Source organism: Clytia hemisphaerica, unplaced genomic scaffold (genome assembly GCF_902728285.1).
Source record: "Clytia hemisphaerica strain Z4C2 unplaced genomic scaffold, Clytia hemisphaerica genome assembly, whole genome shotgun sequence".
Taxonomy (NCBI): domain Eukaryota; kingdom Metazoa; phylum Cnidaria; class Hydrozoa; order Leptothecata; family Clytiidae; genus Clytia; species Clytia hemisphaerica.
This window is the reverse complement of record NW_027103608.1, coordinates 150270-172954: the sequence shown is the minus strand read 5'-3', so window position 1 is coordinate 172954 and position 22685 is coordinate 150270. Positions and strand designations below refer to the sequence as shown.

Below are 22685 nucleotides of genomic sequence, written 5' to 3'. Positions count from 1 at the left end.
CCGTCTATTAGAATAGAATAATGAGGTGTTTTTAGCTTACCTAAAAATCCACAAAGCTTGCGACATGCAGGAATATCACATCCAATACATAAAAGTGCCAATCCAAACGTTTTAAAAGCATTGCCAAGTTTTAGGATGAAACCATCAGTCCAAGCCTCCTTTAATTCACAAACCAGAAGGCTCCAAAAACGAATTTATATTAGCTGGTTCTTTTGCCATCGATGGGATGAGGTCGACTAGAATAATGTTTTTTGGTTTAAAACGTTCACTTCTTGGCAAATTCATTATCACGAGATATATAGCTCCTATACTGTACTTAACGTGTTTGTAGGGGTTGAACCAGACAACATTCAGCATGAGCCCATAATTTCCTTTCTTGGTGAAAAAGTTATGTTCATCACGGTCAGAAAATCGTTTCCACATTTCACCGTCATAAACATCAGCCATTGCATTCTCCTTAGTAGTTCTTTCTCTCCACTTCTCACATTCTTCTTCAAATCCTTTTCTTTCTAAGAGACTCTTTATACTTTTCTTTATCGGTCTGTAGCAATAAGTTTTGAACGGAATGAATTTAGTTTCTCCCGATGGAGATGATACCTTTGATAGTAGAAGCTGACCACATTGCTTCCTATGTTGTCTCTGAAGATGGTTAGGGAATGCAACATGTTTACATTTCTTTGAAACTGTTTCTCCTTGGAATATTTTAATGCAGTCTTTGTAATTGTAAAGTTTGTAGCATTTTGTACAAACAACGTATTTGACAAAGTCGTCTTCTGAATTACGACTTATCAGTTTTTGAAACTTATACAAACTCGAAGGAAAGTCTTCAACTAAATAACTAAGACCTGGTACACATGAGACAAGAGTGGTGATCAAAACAAACAAAAAGGTAATCAAACTTTTTAACGCACAGTCAGTAATTCCGAAAGTGTACTGCCAAATTGCCAAAAACCGACACACATATTTGGTAAAAAGAGTGGCTTCGTTTTAGTCAGCATCGATTTCAATATCGGCTATTTCGTTCTCGAAATCTCTAACCATTTCAATAAATGCTTCACGATCATGAACAAGCTCTTCATCGGCTTCAGCTTAAATTGATTCCTCAATCTCATTCTCGTTTTCGTTTTGATCGTGATTGCTTGTTGAATTATCAACGGGTTGCTCATCAACATACTCCATTTGAGCTTCACAATCGTTAACTTCTGTTCTGATATCATTCTCTACAAAACCATTGCTATATTTGATGGAATGTCGTTCAAAATATTTCGTTGTAAATGTTTGTTTGCATACTTGACACAAAATATCGTCGTCCATAACGTATCTATAAATAAGATTTAAAAAAGTCCCGTTCATCTCTATTAGCGAGGTTAAGCAAGTGTTTATTTACACCATTTAATGCGATATTGTTGGCCTGTACATAAGATTTCACTTACATGGCTTGCTTTGGCAAGTTATGTAGAGGCCTACGGTATCGCACTTTACGGTCAAAACAAACCCGTGCTTAACCTCGCTATTATTACGTTGTGATATCGTGATACCCTTAAGTATGCTGGTCAAATTTATACTTGCTCTCATGTTTTGCATTTTGCTAATAAATTCAAATATAAATAAATTTTCGCGGATTTTGCCTCTATCTGCGAAAATCTGAAAAGGGCCGTCCGCGAAAATAAATCCCTGCAACAATTTTGAAAAACGGCTCACAAACGTTATTTACTTAGCAAATAAAAATTCAAAATCCAGTCATCCGCGAAATATACATACAAAAATACCTCATCCGCGAAAATCAGTCCACGCGAAATGTTCAAATTTCGCGGATGGCCTCACTTGTGTATGGTGGCCCATCAGTTTCAAAGAAAAAAAAGTTTTTTTTCACTCGTCTTTTTTTTTTCTTTTACTTTTACTATTAATGATGATTTTAATTTGTTTTATTTTATTTTTAATTTTATATTTTATTATTTTATTGTTTTGTTTGCAAAATAGAAAATTATGATATTATGGCCGCAATGGCTTGCCATCGTTTTACAAAACTACAATAAAAAAAGAAAACGGGTCCGTGGCCCATTAGACTCAATAAACTTCGGCTCCAGTCTTCTCTATGGACTTCTTGCTGAATAATTTTGAAATTGGTAGCGACATCAAGGACTACGAGGTTCAAAGCAATCTAGAACTCATGCCCCAAATTTCTAAACAGTCTGCAACGCGCGGGTAAAATCTTTAACACAGCTCATTTGCTTTCCAAAGCGCCCAGCATTCGAGCGAAGATAGAATATCATTCCGGTGATCAACCATGAGGTGAACTCTATCTGTTGGCTGCTGTCTTTTCACTCAGATTCTCTGAACAATTTTATGGATTTTTCAATGATGCAAGGAAGAGTAGAGCTGAAATGACAAATGCCAGAAAGATGGTGGTGAGTGAAGTTTGATGGTTGCTGCTGGCTATGGGTAGGTTTAAAATGATGATCACAATCAGATGAAAAAACAGGATTTTTCTTTTCATTGACATTGTTTTCAAAAGTCAAGAATTGAAAATTTTTGCTCAATCAAAAATATAAAGCCAGAATTCCCTTACCTGCCCTGCACTTCAACTGCACTATTGGAACTCTGGGTTTACTGTCTTTTTTACATGCCAGTTTTTTGTCGGAACAGTTTTTGCTTACCCCCATTTATGCACACTTTTCTGATTACCCCTCCCCCTCCTTCCTCTAACTCTAGGGAAAATAATACAATTATAACTGAAATAAAGTGACACTAGTTCGGTCTTAGTTTTAACCAGGGGATGTCAATCGAACGTTCCATTGCGTGCCAATCGAATTAATCGAATTTACTCGAATCCAATCGAATGATTGATTTTCGATTAGTCGAATTGATCGAACGCCAATCGAATTCTAATCGAAACCGAAAAACATGTGAAATTCGAGCTTCGATTATAACGTTCGATCAACTTTGATTATAAACATTCGATCAACTTCGATTAACGTTCAATCAACTTCGATTAACGTTTGATAAACTTCAATCTATAAAAAGTTTAAATTTTGCGGGGCTAAATTTGGAAGATTTTTTGTAACACCACCATGAAATTCCCTTCCCGCCAAAAGAAGTTAGCGGAAGAATGTTTGCTTAATTCCTGGGGGGGGGGGGGTAATCAAACATAAATCGAATTGATCGAACATTATAATCGAAGCTAATATCAAAACTAATCGAACGTCAATCGAACACCAATCGAACGATAATCAAATCCAATCAAAAAAAAGTGTGAAATTCGATTGGTGTTCGATCAATTTGGCTAATCGAAAATCAATCATTCGATTGGCTTCGATTAAGTTCGATTGATTCGGTAATCGAATTTTTCGATTGACATCCCCTGGTTTTAATTTAAAAAAGTAAGATTGGGTTTAAAGCAGCAGTGTGATGGGTCGACAAAAATTTGAGGAACCTGGGGAGGCAATTTTCAAAAATGTCAATTTTTGAGCCCCTTATTAAAAGTTGATTTGTTAGTAAAAAAATAATGCGAGCGAAGCGACCACAAAATTTTTGGGCATTTTCTTGTTTTTTTGGTCCAAAACTACCAATTCTAAGGTGTAAAAAGAGCAAAGAGACGCTGAAATTAGTAGTAAGAGGCGTTCTTTTGCGCCCCCGCTGCTGGGGGAGCACTGCCCCCTGCCACCACGCTACTGGTTCAAAGGCTTATAATATTTAAATTTCATATTCTATAAATAATTCTTTTACTATACTAAACTTTTCTTCTTTTTATTATTAAACAGTAAGAATTTGTTTAGTTCCTCGAATTAGTATAATTTTTCGTGGGGATAGCATTTTTAGCTGGGATCTGGGAGTTTGGATTGAGGGTGGGAATTTTAGGGTTAGGTGGGACCTAAACTTTTAGGTGGGACCTGGAACCCCCTTGCACACTATGGAAAAGTTAGAGAAAAATGGAGGAAACATTTAGAAAAATTTTGGAAGGGGTATGTTACATTTTCTTGAAGGACCCCCTGTCTCCCCTTGAGCGTATGTACTATTTGAATGGTCCCTTTCATGGGGGGTTCGTACTTATTGTGTGACAAGATTGGCTCTATTTTAGTATGGTATATAGAAATTGACAGAAATTAGACAGGAAAAGGTATCTTAAAATCAGACTGTGACGGTATTTAGCCCTATTTTGTGTCATTTTGCCAGTATTTTTTAACCTCTACAAACCAGTGGGACAGGGGTATATTCTTAAAAGGTAGGGTGCCCCAATATTGGGCTACGTGTTCAAGACCCAAGCAATCGAACTTGTCGAACCAATCAAATAATCAAACTAATTGAACTCCATCAAACGATTAAAGTTCAAGTGAAAAAATTAATCAAACTCTAACATTTTTTCAAAAATTGTGAATTATAGATCAAGTTCAATCAATGGGTTACAGTTATGGGTTAGTTTGATCAGTTCATAAAAATAAATGAAATATAAGGGCATAATATTTTTCAGACATCCTTAATTTTACCAAACAAACCATAATTGTTCTGTGTTTTTTAAGAAATTTGATTCTGGTCTGTATTTTTTCAAATCAGAGAAGAAGGAAACATAGTGCCTGACCATGATAAAAAATAGTAGATCTCAGTACCTTTGGGATAATGACTACTGCAACTCAAGTTTTATAGGGATCTTAAATCTGATTTTTGTAGATGACAAATCGAAGGTTCTAGTATCATTTAAGCATGAATTCAAGCATCGGTTTGTTAAATTTAAGGCAAAAAAGGGGCACACCAATATAAGTAGCCCAATTGGGGTACCCTACCTTTTAGGAATACCTGTGTAACAGTGTTTTTTTTTCCAATTTTAGGGGTTTTGGGATTCAAGTTTTTTGAACCCCTACAACAAACCCCACCCCTTTCATTTTTTTGCTAAAAATTTGATTCTGTGAAAGAGGGTAACTTTGAAGGTCAATAATCAAAACAATTGAACTAAGGGGAGATAATTAATTTAGAGGGGTGGCTGCTTGGTTTTGATAGCAAATTAGGGGGCATTTATACTTCTTTTGAATCTTCAAAAATCAAGTTTCTTTGTCCTGGGTTGGTACCCTTGACCTTGACCCCCTCCCCTGGTAGGTCCACTCAACATGTTGTTTTTTACATTAAGGAGAATAATAGTCATGTCAGCCAACAGAAAACCTGGTTGGATGGAATGTAGAAATAAAGCTGCTGACAAGAGACTTGGGAAAAAAAAAGATTTTGGTAAACAACAAACCAAACCAAGTTTTATTAAGGTTCAACGTTTAGAATCAAAAGTTTCAGGGAAGACTCAAATCTACAGTCGATATGGAGCAATCGAGTTTGTCAATATTGAAGCATATGATCGTCTTTGCCTTCAAACTGTCATTCAAGCATGCAATGTCCATTTTGTTGATGAACTTGGTTTCCATCAAACATGTGAGCTTTTGGTTGGACAAAGAGGTCCGTCAGTAAAGCAACAAAGCCAATTTAGTTTGGCTGATATTTACCATATCAGGTTTATCCAAAATCCAATTTACTCTACTTTTCCAACTTTGAATTCATCACGGAAAAGATGTTTGACATCCACTAAGAAGAAGGAAGACTCTGAAGTACCTTCCACTAGCAAACGTTCTCATTATAGCCCACCAACACCTCCACCAAGTATATCTCTCTCTAAAATGATCAAATGTGGCAAAATGATGAAGCCTACCAAAACACTCGTAGAGATAGAACATTTCAATGTACAAGAAATGAAGTGGGATGATAAACGTCAACTTGTTGAATTTCAAATTGATGAGAAACCCTTTGGCAAGGGAACATTTAGAGCTGCATTCATGGCCAATTCTTCTCACAATCTTTTTAAAGGTAAGAAGTGGGTAGTCAAAAAGTATCATAAACAAACTGTGGATGATTTAAAAGATCTTGACCTTGACCCATACCAGCATGGTAGAAAACAGGTCCAAATGCACTCATTAGCAAAAAATCTAGCAGAGTCTTTTACGAGAAGCATAACCTCCATCGAATTCAGCACAGTCTCCTACAACGAAGTGTATTTTGGTATATTAGACGGGGAAGTAGTTACGGTTGAGGAATTCGCCAGTGGCAAGTTTGTGAAATATGTCAACAATAATGGTGAAATCTGCAAGAATGTTGACAAACATGGTCAGAGTAAAGCTGAAGCCTTTGTTCACTTTACGTATCAAAAATCAGAAGAAAAGCTTATGGTTCTTGATATCCAGGGCTGTGGAAAAACCTATTTTGACCCAGAAATTGCAACCGGTGAACATTTTGATGATCAAGGTGAACTCTTGTTTTGTGGTGGAAACCTCTCCCAAACAGCCATCAAGAACTTCAAACATCTTCACCAGTGTAACAAATTTTGTTCTGATTTATTATTAACTCCATTCAAAGATGGAGATGATCAAGCATCAGAAAAGAACACAGAAAGTGAGTAAAAACCTATGAAGAATTTAGAACATGCTAAAACATATTGTCTTCTTGTGTTTAAACAATGTGTTAAAATGATTGTGATTGTAGCATTATTTTTTTGTGTATATTGTGTGGAAGATTAAAATCCAAGTGGGGGCAACCACCTATTCCCATGTGATTTGACCTTGTAGTTACCATAGGAACAAAATTTCAGGCTCTTTATAATTGAATTTTTCTGCTTAGATTAATAGAGCTGATAATCTAGAATCACTCCATTTTACAATATTCTATTCTGTGTACACAGGAATTTTTTGTTGCTTCACTTCATTACAAAGAGTTCTTTATTTACATTTAATATTTTGTTAAATTTGCTTGATCCAGGGAGGTCAAACAATTAATATTTTGTTAAATTTGCTTGATCCTGGGAGGGTCAAGCAGTTATTACAAGACACTAACTGCTTTTTTGCAAGAAGTTAGTAACACCACCATCCTTGGTACACTTAGTACGTAGTTATACTAACTGAATTTGGGGTCAAATTTATATACACTGCCCTTGAAAAAGGCTTTGATATATCTTAGATTCAATTTCCCATCTTTCAATAGGAACATTTTAGAAAATCAAATTTCTATGGCAACCAACAAATCGTTTTTTAAATTAAAAAAAATCGAAAATTTGAAAAAGAAATCAACTTCCTAGAAATTCTTTGGGTAATTTACGGTCTTTTTTTAGATTTCTTCGCAAAATCCTATTTTTCACACAGCAAGTACCAAAATTTTGCAATATTTTAGCAGGGGACCACCCTATTTTGCACTTAGTACACCTGAGTACTAAGTGATATCATCCAATTCACATGGCACACAACCACGGTACTAACTGGCATAGTGTCTTGTACTAACTGCTTGACCCCCTGCTTGATCTTAAAATATTGCTCATTATGTACATTTAGTATTTTGTTGAAATTTTCATCTTTTGAACTGTTCTAAACCAGGGAGTGTAAACTTTGCTTCAATCTGATCTTGCTTTTTGATTTTGACGTTTGACACCACGTAAAGAAGTACTTTAGGGGTACAAACTTTCGTGAGCAGAAACGTTCGTGAATTTCGCGAATTTTGGCCTTTTTTGCGAAAGTAAATGTCTTTGAAAATTCTTAACAAGGCAATTCGCAACGCGAAAGTTTAAGCTTGCGAAAAATTCTTTAAAAAATGGAAATCCCTCGAAATCCTAACAAATATCAAATCCACGGCATATTTTTATCCTTTAATGCAAAGTCGAATAGCAGCCGTTTTTATCGGTTTTAAATAATATATATTTTCCACTTTTAAGGCCGTTTTTATTCTAAAATTCTCATTTTTATCCAACAATTGGCGAAAGTTTATGCTCGCAAAAACACTTTTTGTCCTCAAATTCGACCTTGTGAAAGTTTCTGCTTGCGAAAGTTTGTACCCCTAAAATACTTTAGTACTTTTAGTAGTAGTATTTTTAGTAGATTAATAAATAAGCAAGTTTGAAACCAAAAATAAAAATTTCATTACATTTTTGGATAGGCTTGAACAGGCTTGAATGTGAAATTTAATTCTTCAAAAAGTGTTTTAGCTTGTTTCAAATCAAAGATAGAAGTTTTTTGTTTTATGATATATAAATGAGTCAATAAAGACAGTTTTTACTTTGTTTTTAAGATTTAGACACTACTTTGTTCCTGTAATATATATTTCGTTTGTTGGATCAAATTATTGAATTTCTTTCTGTCATTGCTTCAATTACCATGATAATGTCTCTTATTGGTTCCGTTGAAAAATTGAGTCATGTTTTATCAAAACCATTTTTAACGTATGACAATGGTGGGGGTATAATCAACTAAATTTTTTAATATTCAAATATAGAAAGAAATGCATTAATCTTCCTTGTTACTTTTATAGAAATATTGATGTCTCTAACTTTCGTTTTAAGTTTGTTTTACATTTCTTTTTTTCAGTTTATCAAATTAAAATGAATACCAACTGGAAATATGATGACTTACTTAAGGGAAAATTGGAGTTGTATGTTGCTCAATGTTTGAAACGAACTGAGATTGTTGAACTTATGAAAAAAGAATTTGGCAACTATCCTTGGAGTTTGAGTACTCTAACCAGGAGATTCAATCATTTTGGAATTAGATATACTGATACTGAAGTTCCTGTCGAGTCTGTCAGAGAAGCTGTTTCAACTGAACTTCGAGGTCCAGGGCGACTTTTGGGCTACAGAGCCATGCATAAAAAACTACGTGTTGTTCATGGTTTGAAAGTTCCTAGGAGTCTTGTTCATGATGTTATGTTTTTGGAAGAAAGTCAATTACTGAAGGACAGAAGACCCTGTCAGAAGAAAAAGAGAGTGAAGGGTCATTTTGTATCAAATGGACCTAATTGGGTACACTCCTTTGATGGCCATGATAAGCTTATGGGCTATCAGAACAGCACCTTCCCTCTAGCTGTGTATGGCTGTATCGACACTGCTAGTCGAAAGATACTTTGGCTCAAAATTTGGACTTCTAACAGCGACCCAAAGCTTGTTGGTAAATGGTATCTTCAACATATCATTGAGACGAAAAGGATTTCAAATATGGTTCGCCTTGATAAAGGTACTGAAACAGGTGATCTTGCGGCTATTCATTGTTTTCTGCGTTCCCGTTGTGACGAAAACTTGGAAGACCCTTCATCTGTGATACACTATGGTCCATCAACCTCAAATCAGGTACTTTATAGGATTAATTTAAGAAACAACAATTGCGAAGTAAAACATCATCTTTTGTCTGAGGTTGAAAACGCAGAAATACTACAATTAAATAGATTACACTTTTTTATAAGGACACGAAAAGCCTTCAGATGTTCTAGATTTTTTGAACTTTCAGCCTAACAACGTTCTTAAAATGTTCTTATTTTTGGAGGTTTTTATTTCCTAAGAAATTGCATATTTTGTAGTCTTCAAAGCCTTCAAATGTTCTTGCTATGTACTCCTGTGTACTAATTTTTTTGGCCCTCAAAGCCAAGAAAAAACCCGTCAATCTCATTTGAAGACTACAAAATATGCAATTTCTTAGGAAATGGTACCGAAATACTAAAAACATTTCTACAATCATTTTTGGCTTTCCTCAGAGCGTTTTTGAAGGAAATTGCACTTGAAATGTAAGAAAATATTGCTCGTGTAGCCTTAGCTGTCATAAAGTTTGTGTAATTTGTAACAGGGTATTTAAGAGAAGGTCAGACTTTGGAGTAAACTGTAGATTGTGTTCTTTGGAGTAAACTGTACATTGTGTTACTGCTCATTTTGAAGGAGATAACAACCTCTCATTTTGTCTTCATCAACTGTTTTTTTGAAACTCAAAACCAATTTCAAAATGTTTAAATACATATGTTATTCTCTTTGGTTTATGAAATATTTAAAACACTTTTTTATTGGTATAGATTGAGCGATGGTGGAAAGAACTACATGAAAGACTAGAGAAATTCTTCAAAGGTCAACTCCTGTTCTTAAAATGTGGCGGACATTATGATCCAAGTTGTGAACAAGACAGGTAATTTGCTTTACATCAATCTTATTTTCTGCATGCAATAATTGACCAAAGATGAATATTAAGATCCGATAACGCTCCGCAACGCATACGTCAAGTTATTGAGGTTCAAGTTATTGTTTCATAATGTTCAGTGTTTGATATAGAAATATCTGTTCGCCTTTTTAGACACCATGTCTGCAAACTGTGGCAAAAACTGTTAAAATTTAAAAGAGTTTTGACTTTTGATGGTACCATTCAGTATGCTTTTGTACTTTTAGGATGATTTTAGCCTATATCATGATCCCAATCCTCCAAGCCGAACTTAACACATTCAAAGATGTCATCTGGAATTGCCATCGCATTAGATATCAAAAAGACCAAGTTTTACCAGACGGTGTTCCCAACCACATTTATACCGTACCTGAGGTGCATGACCTTGTTGAATGTGGTAAGTTCCAGTCAACTTTTATTCGATTATTGATGTCTTCAGCTCAGTTTTTGCGAAGTTAATCTGTGGCAAATCTTTTTTACAATACTTAGGTATTTGCTTCCAGGCACATACGCTAATCGTTGATCTTTACAGCGTAATTTTGATGAACCAGGCATAGTGTCCTTCAGGGTCTCTTCCCCCCATGCCTAGAATGAAAATTTTCCATCCCCCCCCCTCATTTTTCCCCACCCTGCCTCCAAAGATTTTTCTGTCCCCCCCCCTCAAGCATAAAATTAAAAAGCTGTAATTTGATGAACTTAACGCTTATTGTTTTCCCTAAGTTAGTTCTAATTCAAGAATAAATGGAAAGGATGGTTGTTTTTAAACCATAATATTAATAAAACTAAGCATTATGCTATATCATCTCATAAAACCAGTTGTTTTTCAATTTTGAATTGATTTTGGTGAGTCCCCCCCCCCATGCCTAGAGTGAAAATTTTCCATTCCCCCCACCCTGGCTTCAAAAAAAATTCTTTCCCCCCTATACGTCCTTTTGACCTCAAAACCCATCCCCCCCCCTGAATCCAGGGGGGGAGGACACTATGCCAGGTACACGCTTTTTTTTATAAGAATAGTGAACTTTGGATGAGGGTCAAATATTCTTAAGAAATTGCCAAAATTGAGGGTGAAATAATTCTTAACGTATTCTTACTTTTTTAGACTTGACTTTTTTACAAACACGAGAAATGATTTTTTGAGAATTTGGCTTTTTGAAGCTAACATTACATTCAGCCTCAAAGTTTAAATTCAAATCTAACAAAGGAAGCAGTTTCTTTCTGATAACCAAATAAAAATGACTACCCAAATTCTGTGTAACTCACACTGAGGGTATTCATAGAGTATTCTTACGATTTGGCCAATTTTCACCCTGATATTCTTATATAAAAAGCGTGTAGCATAAGTTTTTACTAAACCTCGTAAAGAAATTTCACTTTAGTAATGAAACATTTTGTGGCGTCTCCGGTACTTTAGACCCCAAGTTTAAAAAAAAGCAATCTTGGAATTTATAAACTCTTTTATTTATCTCCTCCCCGTGTACTTCTTGACTGACCTTCTTCATTGTAGGCTTTGATGTATCAGACCAGGATATCCAATCCCTTATAGATGAATCGGGAATCACACCAGAAGATGCCGACTACCTTGATGATGATTTTAGGCATCTATGTGAACAATATCTACCAAATCTAGAGCTCGTTAAACCTCATGAATGTCAGGAAGCGTATATATACTTAAAACGAGAGATTGAAAATGGCAGTTTTTAAGAAACTTAACAATTAAGTTTTTTTTCTCCATACCGTATTTCCTCTAACTACTTTAATGGGATAAACTTTCGCGGGGATTAAATTTCGCGGATTTCGCGGATTTGGGTGTCATCCGCGAATTATTTCTAAACAAAACTCAAAATATGTCAAATAAATACTATTTGAATGGTTATTTGCATCAAAGAGGCGCAAATCATGTGTATTTCAACAACCAACATGCATGATTTGACAGTAAAAGTCACAAAATCGTGAAAATATTGCCACTCAATAGTGCCACCCGCGAAATTTAATCCCCGCGAAAGTTTATCCCATTAAAGTAGCCAATAGCCAGGCTATGATTCACACCTGTTGCTCTTACACTGACCTTATCACTATGGTAAGAAAAATAGTTTGAGGTAGTCTTTGATAAAAAAGATCTACAAAAATAAGTACTTTAATGGGATTAATTTTCACGGGGATTAAATTTCGCGGTTGAGCTTTTTTTCATGATTTTAGTTTCTGTTACGGTCGGCTACTGTACAATTTTGTTTTGTTTATCATTAAAGTTGCTTGTTTTTAGTAACTATTTTATTATATAAATGTATTTCTTATTTATCCTATACTTAGTTTTTCCAATACATAATCAGCTTGCGTGAGCTTTAAAGCTTTTTTCACATGTACGTAAAATTCTACTTCAGACCTTGAAGGGTGGGAATTCACCTAAGCTTACGTAGTGAATTAAGGTCTTATGTAGAATTTGCTTACGATCAAAAAGTTTTGGACGGAAGGAAAAGTCACGTAAGACCCTCTTAATCAACAAAAACTCTACATAATGTCGGGGAAATTCCCAAAAGACAGCCTTACGAACAATTTTCCGTAAGGTCTTAAATAAAATTTTACGTACATGTGAAAAAAGCTTAAGAGGAAAAAGTTAAATATAGTATTCTGAAAAAATTTGTCAGTTATATTTTTTAAAGTTTTGTGTTAATTGTAATGATTTATTGTTAACTTTATTACCAAAAGATTATTATATCCTCAACCGCATGTTTACTATTTTTTTCTGGTTTTGCACTAATTTCAAACCCTCTTGGATTTATAGATAGATATCGTGGTTTCTTTGATTTCGAAGATTTTGTTTCGTCAAATTTTATCAAATTAAATATGCCTTCGTCAATGTGATTAAAGCCGGGTTTTATCCTGACCCTTTCAGAAACCCTCCTACAGAATGGTTGGTCACTTGCCGTACTCTTTACAGATTTTCGTTCGGCAAAACATTCCATCCCGTCAAATTTAAAATTCATATCATAGGTCATCCGCAAAAACAATTCCAAACATTAACATAAGTCTCAAATTTCCCTAAGATCACCCTCCTCGATTTCAGCTGAAAGACTGAAGGGCAAGAAACGAATTTCAAACCTCTCAGGCAAGAAAATGAAATGGGTTTTTTTAACTCGTTTGTTTTCGAGTGGGACATTTTGGCAATTCTGGTGGTAAATTGTACATTCGATCCGGAATTGGGTATTATCGGAGCTGTGGGAAGAAAAAAAAATTATAGCAAAAAAAAAATAGGTATTACTGTAACTAGAAAAAAAATTAAAAGAAATTGAAAAAAAAAAATTTGAAACTGATGGGCCGAGAATTTAAGAAGATAAATATTTTTTTTAATAAAGAAAAAATTAAAAATGAGCCTGAAATAAAAATAACAAGAAAAATATTTTTTAATCTTTTTGAAACTGATGGGCCGAGAATTTTAGAAGATATATATTTTTTTTAATAAAGAAAAAATTAAAAATGAGCCTGAAATAAAAAAAAAAATTAAAATAACAAGAAAAAACAAAAAAATATTTTTTAATCTTTTTGAAACTGATGGGCCACCATACTTGTGAAATCTAACCCCGCGAAATTTTATCCCTTTAAAAAGTAATACTTTTATTAATTACCTTTTTTTCCGGATTAAAATTTCAAAGTTTTTAGGGCCCCCACAGAATGCTGGTCGATGTTCTTGATGATTACTTTAATCGTAGAAATTTTAGAGACTAATTTTAGCTAAAAACTTTGAAATTTTAATCCGGAAGTATCAAGCGTGGTGTAAGACACCCCTTCCTCTAGCGCCTGGGGCTGGACAAACCAAATAGGCTTGGGTCTAATAAGGCTAAAAGAGGGCGGTGGTTACTCTCGGTTACCTAATAGCCGGGGGGGTTGGAATAAGCAGGGGGAGGGGGTTGGAAAAAATCTCAAAACTTAACAAGCGGGGGGGTTGGAATAAAAATGTCCTGGGTGGAAAATTTTTGAAAAGGAGGCTAATACAGCTGAATTAGGACAAAAAAGGGAACTTTCAAAAACATCTTCCCAAAAATTAATAAGCGGGGTGGTTGGAATAAGAATGTCCTCGGTGGAAAATTTTCGAAAAATCAATTAGCGGGGGGGACGGCTATTAAGTACCCGAGAGGAAATACGGTAATAGGTTTCATTACGTCACTTTTTCTAGCGGAAACAACCAAATTGGAGGGCGAATTCCGAATTTTCTCCAAAATCGACAAAAGGGCAAACTTCGGATTTTTCGGCTATCATCGGAGAAGGAAAATTGACATAATACCAACTTACGAATACTATAAATTAAAAAAAAAATCTTACTTACCATTTGTCTCATTTGTTTACGTTTGCTATGGAAAAGACTTGATTGTCCAAATAGAACCGGGAAATCGAGAACGGTAAATATTCAGACGGGGGTTCAAGATTTATCTATCATAATTATTATGAACTAATGATAAATATAAATGCGGTTTTTAAATTATTGATTTGAACCATTATCATTATATTAATAATAAGAGTCTAAAAATTAGATGTAATATTAGATAGTCATTTCGATAGCATTGTAATATTAAGCGTAACATCCCCCTATCTGCTTTTTGCAGCAAAATATGGAAAGAAGGAATTTGATTGGATGATTTCCAAAACACTAAAATATCTTTTTTTTGGCGGTCTTTTGTCAGAGTTTTCAATAGGTTTTTTTTATGGTCATGGATGGTGAATGTCTTTTGGTCTAGTGTTTATAGTTTACCTACGAGGAATACATTTTGTAAGAGTTAAAGTACGAGCATTAAATCATTTAGTTTGTCAGATAATTTGTTCTTCTATGTAGATATTATGTTCTTGTCAAAATTACAGAAAGTCTTGGACTTTTCCTTGACTCCACAAGTTTGTGGAGACCATGATTGTGTGTGGTGGTGGGTTGGTATCGAAATTTCTATTTTGAATAGAAAAAAACAGAAAACTATTTTCGCACTGTATTAAAGTCGAACTTATCCTACAGGTTTTTAAACTTAAAAAGGTAAACAAACCCATTTTTGCTTTCTACACTACCTATATACCTTAGGGAAGAGTGTTTTTTTGTATTTTTCTGAACTTCATCAAAAAGACCAGACATAATTAATCAATCCGTTTGATTACCAAACTAATCTAACTCAATCGAACGACAAAAGTTTTTTCAAAAGTTGCCAAAATTGAGTATAAATTCGTTTGTGACAAGTTTGACAACACGTATTAAGTTCTAAATATTAAGAAATATTAGACAAATTCACAAAGCTCTGTTCCCTAGTTAGTTTTTAATCATCCAGCATTCTACTAAAATGATTCCTACTCACAGTTTTTTAAAGTCTTTTGTGTTTAGAGTACTTGGTTGTTAACTGATTTTGCGGCTTTGCATGTAACAATAAACGTGCTTCAGATCACACGTTAGATGAAGATGATTCTTGCTGCGTAGCAAACCTGGCCAGACTGCTAGAGTATATTTTTCTAACCATAAAATGATGTGAATACAATAGTTATTATTGATCTCTCGGCCCCATTGAAAATTGTTTTTTATCATGTGGATTTATTTAATTTTAGCATAAAACATATATACATAGCAAAATGTCAACAAAGAAATTAATATCTTTTAAAGAATTCTAAAGATCTTCAATGAATGCAATTTCAAGAAATAAAGTCCACCCAAAAAGCCCGTATGACCCTGTCACGTTACAAACTTACGAATCCCCGATAGCAAAGCAAGCAACCCTCCCCTTCCACTCCCAATCGCAATCCAGCCAAAAGAAGAAAGAAGGTTTTTGACAAAAAGTCTTTCCTTGCATCAGACTCTGATAATGACGATGTTGATGAAGTTTTTAATGATGAAGAAAGAAGAACAGGAATAATGGAAAGAAGTATCAACAATAGCAATAGCAGAAATACAACAGACGATAGAATAAGGAATTCTTCAATGTCCCCGTTTGCACAGTCAACGCCAACAAATTCAACTCAAAATTCAACCAAAAATGGTATGTTTTTATTATAACAGACTCCTCGACACCGTGGAAAGGTTTTATATTCGGTTTGTGTAAACCGCAGGTTACAGGTTACAGGTAACAGGTCAGTGATGACAGGTTGACTCTAATCAATGTCATTGCAGAGGAAAATGTTTGGAAAACACAAAGAATTATCAAAAACATAATTCTCAAGCAATTTCATCCATATAAAACCATTTCAAACATCAAAATTTAACCATGCGCTTTTATCGATCTTTCCCAGTTTGCGCCGTGTATAACGCAGACCAGAAAATATTTGAAACCATATTATACGTATAACAGGTATATTACATATTGTAATGTTTGTAATGTTATATGATGGTTACATATATACATACACATCGCTCTAAAACTACCTTCTCAGAGAACTCACGAGCTTCTGATTGGTGTAATTTTATATCCAGCCATATTGTTATCATCACATTCAGTATGCTAAATATTTTTGGTGTTTTTCTCTTGTAAGACATGATATTATGTGATTCTGTCAATATTTTTGTCAAAAATTGTCATTAAGTCATTAAAATAACAATTGAATGATTAATTAGTTTCATCCTTCTAAAACCACTCTCTTAGGGACCTAACAAGCTTCTGATTGGTGCCGTTTTATATCCATTCACACTATCAACATCACATTCTGTATTATAAATATTTTTCGTGTTTTTGTCTTTTCTTGCATCAGATTTTATGATTCTGTTAATATTTTTGTCAAAAATTGTCATTAAGACATTAAAATAATAACTGAATAATTAATTCCATTCCAATTAGTTACATCCTTCTAAAACCACTCTCTTAGGGACCTTGCAAGCTTCTGTTTGGTGCCATTTTTTATCCATTCACACCATCCACATCACATTTTGTATAATAAATATTTTTCGTGCTTTTGTCTTGTTAGGCATCATATTTTATGATTTTGTCACTATTTTTGTAAGTAAGTGTCACTAGGTTGTTATTCTATTCAATTGTCATTTTATAATATCTAAATAACATGTATATTATATTACTTTTTTGTAATTTAATACGTTATGTATTGATGTTATGTGATGTATATGTTATGATCTTATTATCCTTTTTACGGTCTGCACTTTGTTGACCTGTAACCTGTGACCTGTAACCTGTAACCTGCGACCTGTAACCTGCGGTTTACACAAACCGTTTTATATTGCACTAGTATGCCATAGTTTTCACACTTTTAAACTCACATTTATTTCCTGGTTTTACGATTCTTGAGAAAATTAGACAGAATTTTCAAAAACCTTTAAATATTATTTCCTCCCTTCTAAAACTAGAAGACTGGGAGGAATTGTGAGACTAATTTAGTATTTTGGATGAAATGATTTTTTTTCAAAGATAACTTCCTGATTTTCCCTGAGTTGAATGTTGTGGAAGTCCTACTCAATAAGTCAAGTTCCACCTTAACCTATTTCCCCCACCTGAAAACCCCAAAAAAGCACGGTTCACCCTGGTTGTTTTTGGTTCAGAAACCCAAACCCCCCTGCACATTATGATTTGTGCTACTGATGTTATAACCTGTACTTTGAAATGATTTGTGTTTTCTTTTTGTATTTTTAGAGACTTGTACGTAAATGTTTTAAAGACTCAATGGATGAAGGTGATTTTGAGGAATGGAATCTGGATGATCGTAAAGGGTAAGAATAATTTTCAAATAAATTTATAAAATGCACTACCGTAAATCCATTTAATTTTTCAGGCTCTTCGAGCGGGGCGCTTATTTTTTTATTTCAGAAATTCGTATATCAACAAATTCGGAATCTGCTTAAACTTAACTGTTTCAAAGAGTTGATTTTTCAAAAAAGGATGAATAAAAGAAAAATTTGAAAAATCCAATTGACAATTTTTATCATTTTATTCTTAATCGCTTTCTTTCTTTTTAAGACACAAGTATCTACTCAATATCTTATTCAATCAACAACAATATTCGAATAGGCGCCGCTCCCTTGAGGGGGGCGCTTATAAAATTATTTTAACTAAAAGGGGGCGCTAATTCAAGTGGGGCGCTTATTCGAGGATTTACGGTAATTAATTCACTATGATTTGATGATGAACAGTCCCAATGCAAATCCATCATTAAAAAGGATAATAAACCTGTCAAGGCAATTTTTGTTGTAAATCTCAACAGGAAAAGATTATTTTTAAGTACAATTTGCCCATCAAACCTTCACTGTTTTTAATTCCATGTCTGTTTATTTTAGAGCTTTTTCTAATCATAACAAGCTGTTGTCACAGCACATTGTGGATAGTGTCAAAGGCCTTCATCCAGATTTGGAAAATGATGAAATCGAAAGTATGTTTTTACATATCAAGTTTATTAATAGTACTCAGTAGTACTCATATTTTAATCAGAAAAAATTTAGCAAGAGAAATTTTAACTCTGATTATCGACTCATAAAAATCTGGATTTTGCGTGGATTTATTTTTGCGAATTGCTTTTTCAAAAAATTTAAGGTGGATTAATTTTAGCAATTTGTCTATTTGACATGTTTTACCAAATAAATTCTAGTAAAAACGGTACTAAACACATAAAATTTCTCCTGTCCTAACTCTGCTTTTCGGCCACCACCATCACCACTTTAATAATTCAAAAAATGTTGGCTGCTATATTTAAAAAAAAACTGCTTCTCCCCCAAATAGGAAATTGATGTTTTCTTTGTCTTCTGATCTATAGCCTTAAAATGCACCTGAAATTACATGTGGTCAATATGTAATTAATATTTATATTAGACACCAGCAAAGTGAATGCTACGAATGTGAAATTATTCTATTTAAAACTTAACAAAACTTTATTCTATTAGATGCTGTGCGAATCAATTTCCGCTCCAAAAAGGACACCAAGAGGAAAACTGAGAGGAACCCAAATTATTTAGCAGATTGTGCCAGTACCTCAAGAAAAGAAACGGTATGGATATTATTTATCAGATAAGGATTCTTTCTGATTTGTCGAACTTGTAGACTAATTTATTGTGCTTGTAGCAAATGTTGATATCCCAAATACGTGAGGGGATCTAAGCAAAACAAAATGTTTCACTAGTTTCATGACTTTAATAGGGATGATAAACCAAAAGGACATTTTAAGGCGGGCCTCATGGGTTTTTCGAAAATTTGGGGGGTAGCAAAAAAGGTGTCACCTCTCTTTTGCAGGGGGCTGATACCCTCGAGAGCACTATGCCTTACACATGGCATGTTAAGGTTTTTTTATTTAGCAATTCAATGATGTCTTCCTTCCTTTTTTTTTAGAACCTAATAGACGCTTGATGACCCTCAAGAAATTTGACGTGGATCAGCCAACGAACACGGCCACCCAAACAGTCTTGTGTCCAGCAATGATGTCATCTGAAGACGAAGACATACAAGATGGTGAAAAATCCTTCATAGTGAGAAGGCCTTCATGGAGGGCGGAAGGGGTGGCTGGTGTTTTTGAAAAACTGGATCAGTTACACAAAGACAGTCAGTCAAAACATTCACGGTACAGATCCTTAAAACGTTGTGATGGTCCTCCCTCTGACCGCCAGGAGCCTGTGTGGTCAGATAAAATTAAGAAAGCGATAGATTATTTTAACTAATTTTTAATTAATTAAAACAGTCTATTGTTTTCTTGATTTTATCTCAATTCCAGGTTTTCTGAACGGTTAGGGAATATTTACAGTTTTTGTCAAGGAAAAACATTAATTTTTCAGAACTCTTTACATCACTCCTTTTTGAAGTACTTTTACCTGGGATGTTTTGACTGACTGTTCTTGTGTCAAATACCATAATTTTACCGTATGCTTATAAAAAAATGAGTGTACCTGATTCGTGAAAGTTCCTTTCCTTTGTCAATATTTTTTGAGTAATGTTACTACACGTTTTTTTTAATTCAAAAGATAACGCTTATAAGCATAACAAGACTGGGACTTTGACTCGAATACAATGGATTTATTGTTATAGAACAAAAGCAATTTTAGCATACATGTTTTTTTTATAAGCAAGTGTATGCCCCTTGGTCAGGCTCGTGTATGCTTAAGTTCTCAAAGCATCCAGGCATAACTTATGCTTATGATTCACCTCAGCAAAGTTTTTAATGAAATTTCAGAAGTTTTGTAGAAATTTGTTCAGATTTTGGGAGCAGTGGAATGTAAGAAACCGTGGAAAGTCTTTTTTTTACTTGACCTCTGCCAAACCTTTTTAAACAGATAAAAATGACAACTGGAAAAATATTTCAGGCTGACGTATATGCTTATGTTACGTTTAGGAATTTTGCAAATCTGAGCCTTCATATGCTTATAAGCGTTATGCTTATAAAAAAACATGTATGTCAAACCTCGGCTTAAATGACCTTTTGCTTAAAAAGAAAAAACGTGCAATTCATAATTTGACATATCTGTTATTTGTAAACGATAATTATTTAGTATTGTTTTACATAAAGATTAAGAAACGTTGTATTTCTTTTCAATACTTAAAGTTTCTTGCTTTCGCATTCATCAGTTGATTAGTATTATTTTATTTATAAAGTTCACATTCACGCATTTATGTGTAATTATTTTCAACAAAATGTAAATTCATAAATTATTTGATAACATTTACTCATAAATAGAAAACTTTTGCAAAAGAAACATGCATTTTGAATTAATTTTATCCCGAATTTTAATACTACATTGTCATTCTAGAAATAATTACCCTAAGGGAAGAAAAAGTTTTTTCAAGTTAAATTTGATAGATAAATCTCACCGATGACATTGTTTGGAGTATCAACTACTAAAAGAGCAAATTAATCCCGAATCCGACTGTATATATCTGAGTTATTTGAACGACCCTGAAAATGAAATCTTTTCTGAAAATCCGATATCCGATAATCCAAATTTATTCCTTTCCTAATACCGTAAATGCCATAATCCCCGAAACCGATATCCGATATAGGAAATTTGTAAATAGCCATATATCCGATATTCCGCGTGTATTTTTTTCCAAATACCGTAAATGTCATATAATCGTCGAAACCGATACCCGACGTAGGAAATTTGTAAATATCCACTACCGAAATTGCAAGATAAGCTATAAATTTAACAACCAATATTTGAATAATCGCAGACTCCGATAACCGATACTTGAATAAACGGGATTCCGAAAATGTATATTTTCGCATATTTTCGCAACATGCGATAACAGCCCTTCCCGGAATCAGAAATGTTACATTTACGCAAACCGAAAAGAAAGCGTAAATATGACCTTCACGCTTTTTTTTATCGTATAACGGACATCCGATAGAAACATATTTTATGCAGTGATTGCCTATTCAAATAAGAAAGATTTTGAGTTTCTAAGTTGTTGCATTCAAGAATAAAAAACAAAGGTTTTTGAGCTTTCAGTAGGATATTTCACTTATATTTCAGTACTATTTGCACGACATATAGATAACGATATAAAGAAAACTATTCTGAATAAAAATTAAAATCATTCTAAAATTGCCAAGAGCTTCAAATGTTTATTTCTGTTTTGCTTCTTCGTTTTTCTTTACTTCCTTCAATTCCTCTTTTGCTTCTTCCTTTTTCTTTACCTCCTTCAATTCCTCTTTTGCCTCATGTTCTTCCGTGACAAGCCACTGTGGCAAAATTCGCTGGTACCGCACTTTGTATAGCCGTTTCCTCTTTAGGCAAGGCATGCCATCAATTTTGTATACGGTTGTCTCGTATTCTGTTTCGAATCCGCTGGAATCAGCGGAGTCAAGATATATAACATCGTCAATCTTGCGTTTTGGCATGTTCTGTGCTTACTGAACACCAAATTAAAAGAAAGGTGACAGCCTAACTGTAAGGCACTATTTAAGTAACAACAAAATCAAAATGAGGTAAATTCATCACAACGAGGCAGACTTTTTTAAATAACGCATGTGCACACATTTACACTGGACACTTTGTAATTTTTCATTGTTTTTTTACAAATATGGCTACTTTGATTGTAGCCCGCTAGTAGCCAACTGGTAGCCCATCAATTTTAGCTTGAAGTTGTTTAGTAGCCCGTAGCCCGGTGAAATTTGGTAAAATATCTTTTTTAGAGTGACGTCACATTGAAAGTAGTATAATGGAAACGAGTATCTAAGATCGAGACATGCGCACTTCATGAAAATGTGGTCTTTGTTGATTTTCATCGAATTCTTTCTAAGATGGGCTACTTTGATTGTAGCCCGCTGGTAGCCCACTGGTAGCCCGTCAATTTTAGCTTGTAAGTGTATGGTAGCCAGTAGCCCGGTGAAATATGATAAAATATCTTTGTTAGAGTGACGTCACATTGAAAATAGTATAATGGAAACGAGTATCTAAGATCGAGACATGCGCACTTCATGAAAATGTGGTCTTTGTTGATTCTCATCGAATTCTTTCTAAGATGGGCTACATTGATTGTAGCCCGCTAGTAGCCAACTGGTAGCCCATCAATTTTAGCTTGAAGTTGTTTGGTAGCCCTTAGCCCGGTGAAATATGGTAAAATATCTTTTTTAGAGTGACGTCATGTTAAAAATAGGAGAATGGAAACGAGTATCTAAGATCGAGACATGCGCACTTCATGAAAATGTGGTCTTTGTTGATTTTCATCGAATTCTTTCTAAGATGGGCTACATTGATTGTAGCCCGCTGGTAGCCAACTGGTAGCCCATCAATTTTAGCTTGAAGTTGTTTGGTAGCATGTAGCCCGG

The 22685-nt window shown here is 34.3% G+C and overlaps 1 protein-coding gene across 1 annotated transcript; it reads left to right on the top strand.

The window, feature by feature from the left end:
• Positions 1-8379: 8379 nt before the first annotated feature.
• On the top strand, positions 8380-12381 carry LOC136802138 (uncharacterized). Its single transcript, XM_067058854.1, has 4 exons — positions 8380-9130; positions 9841-9950; positions 10208-10377; positions 11485-12381. The coding sequence occupies exons 1-4, from the start codon at positions 8390-8392 to the stop codon at positions 11679-11681; spliced, it is 1218 nt and encodes a 405-aa protein (XP_066914955.1). The 5' UTR covers positions 8380-8389; the 3' UTR covers positions 11682-12381.
• Positions 12382-22685: the final 10304 nt, after the last annotated feature.